We start from the raw sequence: 10597 nt of genomic DNA, 5'->3' as shown, positions 1-10597 counted from the left end.
CTTTAAACGTGAAACTAACTCTACGGGTTACTCCAAGATACTAAGGAATTACAAACTGCTTCTGGAACACTTCTGAATCCCCTATGAAAATACAAAGTTAACCTTCAATAAATAATTTCATGCTCCCCTCAAAGCCTCAAAATGACATGTAAAGAAAAATGGCGAGCCAGGAGCATAACCCCTAAGATTTACTTGATCACAAAGCATTTAGAAAAGCCAAGGCTCCATGCAATTCATTTCTATTTCAGTGTCTTTTTTTTTTCTCTGCAAAATAGGCTAAACTAGATAAGGAAAATATGTCTAGAACCTGAAGTTTACATGAAAGCCGGTCAACACGACGTGGGTAATTCCAGCAAAAGAAGTTCTTTACATCTTGGTTTCTCTTGAATGATTTAGGCAGTCTGAGAGGTCTTCGTGGTTAGAAATGTAATCCCTAGCTAGCAGTCGCTAAGTCTGCGGTGGGTACGTATCCTGACCCCCACCCGCCAAAATGCTGCAACCATCAAGTTCTATCAACATACGTGCCAATCTTGCAAACTGGAAAAAAAGAGTCATTACAAAATGCCTACCTGCCTCTGCTGCTTTGAAAGCTCTGAAGTTGCATAGGGCGCACTCACTGTAAATTCGCAGGAATGTTTTATCTAGCTTTGTGGATGGCCCCCGATGACGAAACCCTGGCAACAGATGCCGCCTTCCTAGGGAAACCTATGTCATATGTGAACCCTCGTCCTGCAAGTCGGAGAGAGCCCGCCTTGATTACCTACCCAGCTTCGCTGGATCAAAACTTGAAGGAAACGGTTAAGTGTTGGTATTTCTAGGTACAGCCTTTCCTTCTGCAAGTCTCCGCTTTAAGTAACAATTTTGTCTCCTTGAGCCTCGCCTTGACTGCCAGCAGGCAGGATTTCAAGTGCCCTCCCCACTTTGAAATATCCATGTTTTCTGGAACTCTGATCAATTTTGTGCTCTCCAAGGACTAGCATGATCATGCCGTGGGCTCCTCGTCAAGAAAAATGCTAAGTTCAAAGTATTGTTTCCTTCACTTCTAATTACAAATAAGTTTTACCTTTTATTGTGTTCCATTATACAATTTTACATAGTACCATGGTTACTGTAAGCGATAATTAAGCAAACTGAATTCACGTTGTTGAGCTCTGCTTCTCCGTATATAGATTTACCTAAAAAAGTACAAACCGAGCACAGTGGTGCAATTTACCAGGCACTTTCAAGTTGCTTAGATATTTACAAATATGTAAGCACCCTGTTTGAAAGCATGAAAATTTTGGTGTCAGGAAGAAACACTCCGTGTGTATCACATCTTTACATTGGAACGTTTGCACAGCTCCGCTCATTCCTGAGAAAGGTCAGTCTCGTTGCCACTTTACAGTTGCACGTCCTCATATTTCAGCAGTGTATCTTGGGGAACCATAACCTCTGTCACTCGACGTACCGCTAATGGCACAAAATACATGTAACGTGTTCCTCATCCAAGGGGAATGTATTGTGTCTTCTTGTAATATCTAAAACAAACAAAAGACACGTACGTGTTTATCACGAGGCATAATGGCCGCTGTCAAGAAAGTATGTGTATATGAAATTACAGGCATATTTCAATTTGTCACTGACACTTAGCTATTTAAAATGACATAAAACAGAAAGAGCAAAGGATAACGTTACCGACTTAAGTCTTCAAAGCTGTATTACAAAGGCCGCATATTAAAAAAGCAGAAAAGATCTGGTTACTCATTTGGAAAAACAAAAGACTGCGAAATGCAAACTTCAAGAAAAAGTGAGAGGTAATGCGATCTTGAAAATATTTTTTAACGAATACTCATAACAAGAGCTCTAAACAGTGGCTCTCAGAATCACCCGTAGGGCGTTTCAGACACACAGATACCCGTGCTCCTTCCCGAGAGACTTGGAAAATAATATCCAGTAAAGTCACAAGTGCGTATTTCTTTTCGAAAGATACCCTACAATTACATAAGCTGATCGATGCAGAGGATTTTTCATGGAAATGAAGAACTCCATACATACAAAATGTAAACTTTATATCCCATAAGTATATAAACATATATTGATATATATACATATATTCATATTGATACAGATTTTTAAAAAATTTTTCCATTTTGTGTGACCAAAAGCAACAGAAAGCTCCTGCTTGGATTAGATGGAAGAAAAGAATACCATACACATCACATCTGACCTCCTTACTATGCGATCCCCACTGAGATCTCAAGCTTTCGATACTTGGTTCTCAAGTCAGCTTTTGAAAATTCAGTATTAAGCCCACAAACTGGTCTCTGGTGACAGCAATGAGTCACATCGTTTGTGTTGCTACAAATCACATCTTGTAGAAACTCCATAATAATTTCCTCTTACAAAATTTGTAACTCATGACACTAATCTGAGAGCCAAGCAGAGGTTGGAGGGATGACTAATTATTTATCCACACCTGTCAGATGTGATACGCCAATATGGGACTCATTGCGTAGAAAACAAAACATAGAGTTGGTAGGACTCTAACTCGTTAAGAAATCTGCAATTATGGGGCACCGGGGTGGCTCAGTCGGTTAAGCGTCCGACTCTTGATTTCGGCTCAGGTCATGATCTCATGATTTGTGAGATGGAGCCCCATGTCTGGCTCTGTGTTGACGGCTCAGAGGCTGCTTGGGATTCACTCTCTCCCTCTCTCTGTCCCTCCCCATTTTGCTCTCTCTCTTTCCCTCTCTCTCTTTCTCTCAAAAATAAACTTAAAAATGGATTTGCAATTAATAGTTTTTTAACTTTAGTTTTTTAAAAAATGTTTATTTATTTATTTTGAGAGAGAGAGAGAGAGAGAGGGAGCGCAAGTGTGGACAGAGAAGGGGCAGAGAGAGAGAGAGAGAGAGAGAGAGAGAGGGAGAGAGAGAATCCCAAGCAGGATCCATGCTGTCAGCGTAGAGCCTGACAGGGGGCTCAATCTCACGAACCATGAGATCATGACCTGAGCCGAAATCAAGAGCTGGAGGCTTATACTGGATTTGACTCCTGAAATCATTATTGCACTATATGCTAACTTGGATGTAAATATAAATAAATAAATAAATAAATAAATAAATACATACATACATACATACATAAATAAATGAGTTGGAGGCTTAACCGACTGAGTCACCCAGGTGCCCCTGCAATTAATAGTTTTAAGAGAATATAAATCCCCTTTTCAGAGTCAAAAGCTTGAAGAAGTTCTAAAAATAACTGTATATTGTGGTATACTGTAACAGATTATACCGAAAAGGGGCAAGGAATCTCCAGGCCATATATCTTTTGTCAAGTAATCATTTATGGAGCACAACAGAATAGTTTATATGTCACAACACAGCTACACTTTATTTTATTTTGTATTATTTTATTTTCCTTTGGGAAATAATGTGTGCCAAAGTGTGACTAAAAAAAAGGCTCTCTTTTATGGAGAAAAAAAGGCTCTCTTTCCTTCTAATAGGAAAGCCTGAATTATAAAAACTCACTATAAAGTCAACATTTACTCAAAACGAGGCACACCTAAATATGATGCATTAGGACAGGACAGCTTACGTAAATATACACCAATAGAAACTAAGATTTTTCTTGGTTATCTATCAATGTATAATGTCAAGGATCTAAAATATAGGTCTCTACAACTAAATAAAATAGCCACGGCATATGGGAATTAAATGAGAGATGGGAAACAGGACAGCAGAGTTGTAAGATCCATACTTCAGGGGGAAAAGAACTTTATTACAGTGACTGCTCTAAATCTCTTGATCACCGTAATAGCAGTAAATTGAATAATTTGTTTTCAGTTTGAGTAATTTAGAGTTCAAGGCTAAGTCATGCAGTTGCATGCAAATCGACTAACTGCAATAGACTATACTCTTAATTTAGGCTCAGGTCACGATCTCATGGTTTGTGGGTTCGAGCCCCACGATGGAGCCTGCTTGCGATTCTCTCTCCCTCTTCCCCTCCCCCGCTCTCTCTCAAAAAACAAAACAAAAAAAAAAAAAAAAAAAAAAGGAAGAAGAAGAAAGAAAAGGAGACTCCTGGTCATTCAATGCAACCTTGTGCTAACTAAATTTCCCACAGCCTTCCCTAAAGGGAAGCATACAAAATCAATTTGGAGAGGCAGAGCTTGATTCAAAGTCAACTAGCCTGTTTTCCTAGAAATATCTCTTCTTTTCCTCATCATTTCCATGCAGCTCTTTGGACACTAGCCACTGCTGGCTTATTTGTAAGTACACCCTTGGTGTGACAATCTCATCTGGGGGAATGCCTTCATCAAGCAATCACTGAAATGCAGCTACCAGGACAGAGAAGGTTCTGGAACCAGCTTTAAGAATGTGTTCTCAGGGTGCCTGGGTGGTGCAGTCAGTTAAGCGTCTGGCTCTGGTCATGGTCTCACGGCTCGTGGGTTCAAGTTTTGCGTCCAGCTCAGAGCCTGCTTTGGATTCTGCGCCCCCCTCCACCCCTCCCCCGGTCACAGTCTGTCTCTCTCTCTCTCAAAAATAAACAAACATAAAAAAATTAAAAAAGAAAAAAAAAAGAATGTGTTCTCTAAAGAAGGGCTGTAGTTTCCCTTGTTTCTTTTAAGAAGTCTTAATTTCTTAAAAATTCAGAGTCTGAAGAATTTCTGAAGCAAATATTTATCTTATTGGGTGTTTTCATTAGTAAGGATATGAAGGTGACTTTAATAATAAGCTTACTAGGCTCAGTCACTGAGGGACGAGACCATAATGCTAAGACTTTTACAAACATGTTGAAGATGTTAAAATACTTAAAGTAACAATCCATGTATACAGTGGTCAGGGTTCTGGCATAAAAATTCTGACGTTTAGGGGCACCTGGGTGGCTCAGTCAGTTGAGCGTCCGACTTCAGCTCAGGTCACGATCTCAAGGTTCGTGAGTTCAAGCCCCACATTGGGCTCTGGGCTGTCAGTGCAGAGCCTGCTTCGGATCCTCTGTCTCCCTCTCTCTGCCCCTCCCCTGCTTGCGCTTTCTCAGAAACACATAAACTTTAAAAAAAATAACCTAGGAATACTCTGGCTTTAAGATAAATAGACGTATAAAAGTCCTAACAACTTAATTATGACGTAATGTGGCTGGAAGTGGCGAACAGGTCTCGACTTCCTTATTTTTTAGGTTGTGGTTTTAATAAAGTAGCTGCAATTGTCAGGAACACTTAGTCATAGATGAAAATGCTAAGAAGTTTTATGAAAACAGAGTTTTGGGTAGGCTGTTCAGGCATTAAGACAATTCTCGGGTTTTAGAAGCCTCTCAGAACGTCACCTAAACTATAGTTTCTTATGGCTGAGACAGGGATATTCTTTTTTTTTTTTTAAGTGTTTTTTTTATTTTATTTTTGACAGAGAGAGAGAGAGACAGAGCATGAGTGGGGGAGGGGCAGAGAGAGAGGGGAAGACACAGAATCCGAAGCAGGCTCCAGGCTCTGAGCTGTCAGCACAGAGCCCGACGCGGGGCTCGAACTCACAGACCGCGAGATCATGACCTGAGCCGAAGTCGGACGCTCAACCGACTGAGCCACCCAGGTGTTTTTTGTTTTTTTTTTTTTTAAAAGACAGGGATATTCTTTTAGGGATTTGCCTCCTGTGCTCATCATTTCACTTCTTGAGAGACTCTTACCCATGTTTACAGTAGAGCAGGTCAGATTTGCTCAGCTCATTACTTCCAATAGCACTGTGGCCCAAAGAACAAAATGGCTAATTACCGATAATTGCTTTAGCAACTGCTTCAGATAATGACTTCCAATGCCATTTGCATTATATCATTGAAACGATTAAAGACAGTAGGAGCAAATGTGAAAATACCGACGGGATCATTTCAAGGGAATACATTTCGAACTAACAGATTCGGCTAAGTAACACTTCAGGGGCCCCAGATCGTGTTTTCATTTTCAACCATCCTAAGACTTGCCTGCTCGTGGATAATGTCAGACAATTCTTTTACCATGTCTCTGAAATTTGACTTTAGCCCTTCATGGTATTCAATTTGATCCTCTTTAATTAGCCGCTCATTTAGTTCAAGCGCAAGGCTGCATGCCTGTATGAATTTCCTGTAGACAAAAAGCAAAGACAATAAGGGTTTCGTCATTTATTCCTACAAAGTCTCACGGACCATCAATTTGATATTCACTTTAACCATGGCTTGCCTAGAAGGAAAATTAGAATCCTGTATTTGCTCACTGCTACTCTTTGCTGATGCCACTTCCTAAGTCTGAAATACCTTTTCCTTTCTTTCCCACCTTTCCCTTCTGGTTTCTTACTTTCTTTAAAACCTGGCTCAAAACGCAGGCCTTCTAGAAAGCCTATTTGCTCAGTCACTTGATCTTGTATCAGCTAACGTTATTGTGCTCACGTTAATTTGCATGTGTAGATGAGTTGTGCATTCAATTCAAAAGTAATTTATTTGGGGTTAGTATGTACCCAGTACAGTACTGGGTGCTACAGGTGAGAGTTATCTGCCCTGTGCTGGGAGCAGGGACAAAGATTGCGGGGGCGGGGAGGAGTGAAATCGGTGAAGGAGATTGAGAGGCACAAAAACTTGTTATAAAATGAATAAGTCACAGAGATGAAAAGTACAGCATAGGCAATGTAGTCAATAATGTTGTAATAACGTTGTACGGTGACAGATGGTGTGACCGTACTTCCCGCGGGGAGCACTGAGTAATATATAGAATTGTCATATCAGTGCGTCATAGGCCTGAAACTAATAACACTGTGTCAACTACACTTCAATAATTTTAAAAAAGTGGGGACAGTTGATGACTCATTGTAAAAGTCTTTCTCCATCATTTCATGTGTTTATATATTTAAATGTCCACAATCGGGGTGCAGGTCTTAGGGGGCAAAGTACCTCATTGCCCATTTGCTTTGTATCCCTATCATAGCAACTAGTAGAATCTTTCTGCGCATGCCAGGCATTAATAAATACTGGTGAATGAGTGATTACTGGTTACTCTGCAACCTGGAAGGGCTGAGAACACACAGACAGGAAAAGTAAATGAAATTAAATCGGCAGCAAACGAGTGGATAAGTTCTCTTTCTCCTTGGTGTGTTTTACTCAACCCATCTCTCTTATTCTGAATATAAACTCTACATATTAAACAGATTTGTAATGCAAGACCATTCAGACATGCCTGGGGATGCTCAACTCAAGCCCTGGACCAGCAGAATCCCAATTGGAACTAAGAACACAAGATAGGAGGGGCGCCTGGGTGGCTCAGTCGGTTGAGCGTCCGGCTTCGGCTCAGGTCACGATCTCGCGGTTCCTGAGTTCGAGCCCCACGTTGGGCTCTGTGCTGACGGCTCAGAGTCTGGAGCCTGTTTCAGATTCTGTCTCCCTCTCTCTCTCTGCCCCTCCCCTGCTCTTGCTCTGTCTCTCTCTCTCTCAAAAAATAAACACTAAAAAGAAATTAAAAAAAAATAAAGTACCATTAGAGGGTCACTTAGCTATTGTAAAAAAGAACAGAATGTCTTTTTTTGGAAGGACACCATTTGGTGAATATTTTGGTTTCTATGAAGAAGAAAATGGAGTAAAAGATAGAGGTCTAAAGGGAAAATGACAAAGCACTTACCTAAACATGTCTTTCAACTCATTTACTTTCTTTGGTGGATACTTGCTAGCTTGACTATCATTTAAGAAAGCTCTTGCATATGCTAATGGACCAGCATTTACCTAAATTACAAAGGGAGAAAAATAAGAGAGTTGTTAGAATGTAATCAAAAAGAAACGTCTACGTTTCTCTCTTTATTATTTTTTTAAGATTTTATTTATTTATTTTTTTAAGGAATCTCTACACCCGACATGGGGCTTGAACTCACAACTCCAAGATCAACAGTCGAGATCAAGAGTCGCACATTCCACTGACTAAGCCAGCCAGGTGCCTCTGCACTTCTCCTTAAAAAAAAACAAAACAAAAAAAATCCCTGGGGCGCCTGGGTAGCTCAGTCGGTTGAGCCTCTGACTTCGGCTCAGGTCATGATCTTGCAGTCTGTCAGTTCGAGCCCCGTGTCGGGTTCTGTGCTGACAGCTGGGAGCCTGAAGCCTGCTTTGGATTCTGTTGTCTCTATCTCTCTCTGTCCCTCCCCGACTCATGCTCGTGCTCTCTCTCGCTCTTAAAAGAAATGAAAATTAAAAAGCCCCCTCGATGCATTAAAAATCTGTACCTGAGAACCATATTTACTATTCTTGCTATAAGCTTATTCAAAAAAAATGACTAAAGCCAATAATCTGCAAAGATGATATTCCAGTAAGGTACTTAATGACTTCTGCTGTGTAAATACAGAGCTTGGCTGCAGTCAGAGGAGTTTATGTTAAGGTCTTCTGCCATAACGCAAATTTTATGGCTGCTGAACATTTTTTTCGGTTAATTGAAAACTGCACAGGTGTTTGCACTCAGTAAGCGCAGAACACACACTGAGGTTCATGCTTGCTCTGTGCCCTCAGGAAAGCAAGCCTATCGAGAAACGTTTAAGACGTATTCAGCCACCGACATACCTGCACTGAGACACAACCCTGCAATTTCAGCTGCAGCTGAATCATGTCCACGTCGGCAGAGGAGCAAAGTTTTTTCAGCTCTGCCGTCTTATCTTTGATCTCATCAGTCGCGACATCGATGGGCTTTAAATGAATCTGCTGCTCATAGTTTATAGGGATCCTCTTCTTCACATACGGAAAGGAGTTTGAAGCTGTTAAAATGTTCAGATTGGTTGTGGTTACCTTTAAAAAATGATCCGTTCCAACGGCCAAGTCAAAGGAAAAAAAAAAACAATCCATGATGCTTAATTGCCCCCACCATGCTTTCTCTAGAAAGTACCGTAGGGTATCAGAAAGCACCGCAGTACTTCAGGATTGAGGGGGAAATTCTTTTTATCAGATACCCTAGAGCAATCGTGAATTACATATGGGGAAACTCTGGTATATGACATTGCCATGTCTGTGCAAGCTAGTGACAGAACAGCAGAAAAATGAAGGATGAAAATTTCAGTTCACACTTGCCTGCTGGCCACCTGCTACTTGTGTGTATCAAAAAGAAGCAAGTCAAACAAATGTTATCTCGCCAGGTCCTACTTACTGGTCAAGATGGTGCGGCGTTTACACTGTTCTTCTATGCAGCCTTGCTTTTTGCCTGATAATGTATACGGAGCTTCAAAAACAAATCTGTTGATATTATGGTTTCTTTCAAACTCGGTCTTTCTTTCTGTGAGTTCTTTGTCATCAAAGTAGGGCTTCACGTAAGTGACTTGGATATGAGCATATTTTGGATCGAGATCTTTAGCGTTCACCTATCAAGTAAGAAAGTTTGGCTTTTTTTATTCAACGGAAGGGAAGAGCGGGTACAGGTAAGATAATAAACTCCTTGGAGATTACTTGAGGAACCCTGTCATTAGGATTGTGCTCCCAAGTGAATACACACCTGGAGGAGAGCTTTATTCTTTTCGTAAGGATCATTTCCTCCTGATTGTAAAGAAGTTACAGAAACTTACACGGAAATTATAGAAATGTAGGAAGATAATATAAATTGCAATCCTACCACTCAGCAAGGACCGTCGTTCACATTTTCACGGATTTCCTTTCTTTTTCTTTTTTTTTTTACTTTTTATTTATTTATTTATTTTTTATTTTTTAATATATGAAATTTACTGTCAAATTGGTTTCCATACAACACCCAGTGCTCATCCCAAAAGGTGCCCTCCTCAATACCCATCACCCACCCTCCCCTCCCTCCCACCCCCCATCAACCCTCAGTTTGTTCTCAGTTTTTAACAGTCTCCACGGATTTCCTTTCAATCTGTACTCTGTGCACACACATTTACAAAGCTGAGGTCACACTAGATGCTGTTTCATATTCTGATTCTTTAAAAATACATGACAATGGTTAACTGTACATTTGAATTCTACCTCCATAAAAATAAGATTCTGGAGAGGATTCTGAGAAGGTAGGAGAGCACCAGAAATCTATCTTCCTACTTAGGCAACATTTACACGGGCAGAATCTGTCTGCTCTAACTATTTTGGAACTCTGGAGTCCACTGAAAGCTTGTAACTTGTAGGGGAAGGCCTGGACGGAAAATCGCAGTTAGGCTTGATTTTTGTCAATTTCAGCTCTTGGCACGACGGTAGCTACCCGTATCCTACCCCTCAGCCCCATGGCAGGCAGCTGTGCACATGTTCCCGAAACAGCTTGCAGGAGCCAGGGTGGGCAAGAAGGACCCTGTCTTCCAAATATTGGGGATCTGTGCTCTGACTGCTGTTTCTGATTATAGAGGTACAAAGAGGATACAGCCATTTTCGTTATAATCCCCCACCCCTGGCTGAACTGACTTCCAGAGGATTTTTAAGTTTGTTTGTTTATTTTGAGAGAGAGAGAGAGAGAGAGAGAGAGAGAGAGAGAGAGAGAGAGAACACATGTGTGCAAGTAGGGGAGGGGCAGAGAGAGAGAGGGAGAGACAGAATCCTAAGCAGGCTCCAGGCTCTGAGCTGTCAGCACAGAGCCCGACACAGGGCTTGAACTCACAAACCATGAGATTATGACCTGAGCTGAGATCAACAGTTGGAGGCT

General features: G+C 41.0%; 1 protein-coding gene across 6 annotated transcripts in view; it reads right to left on the bottom strand.

The window, feature by feature from the left end:
• Positions 1 to 1046: 1046 nt before the first annotated feature.
• DOCK11 (dedicator of cytokinesis 11) overlaps positions 1047 to 10597 on the bottom strand; it is a 197858-nt gene continuing 188307 nt past the window's right edge. For all 6 annotated transcript variants that reach the window (XM_042973749.1, XM_042973744.1, XM_042973746.1 and 3 more), the window contains 5 exons: positions 9110 to 9320; positions 8533 to 8723; positions 7610 to 7710; positions 5950 to 6088; positions 1047 to 1517 (listed from right to left, as the gene is read on the bottom strand). In XM_042973749.1, coding sequence (XP_042829683.1) covers positions 1395 to 1517; positions 5950 to 6088; positions 7610 to 7710; positions 8533 to 8723; positions 9110 to 9320 — 765 coding nt within the window. In that variant the 3' untranslated portion in view covers positions 1047 to 1394. The remainder of the gene's footprint in view (positions 1518 to 5949; positions 6089 to 7609; positions 7711 to 8532; positions 8724 to 9109; positions 9321 to 10597) is intronic.

Source organism: Panthera tigris, chromosome X (genome assembly GCF_018350195.1).
Source record: "Panthera tigris isolate Pti1 chromosome X, P.tigris_Pti1_mat1.1, whole genome shotgun sequence".
In the NCBI taxonomy this organism is placed as follows: domain Eukaryota; kingdom Metazoa; phylum Chordata; class Mammalia; order Carnivora; family Felidae; genus Panthera; species Panthera tigris.
This window is presented reverse-complemented; position numbering and strand designations above follow the sequence as displayed.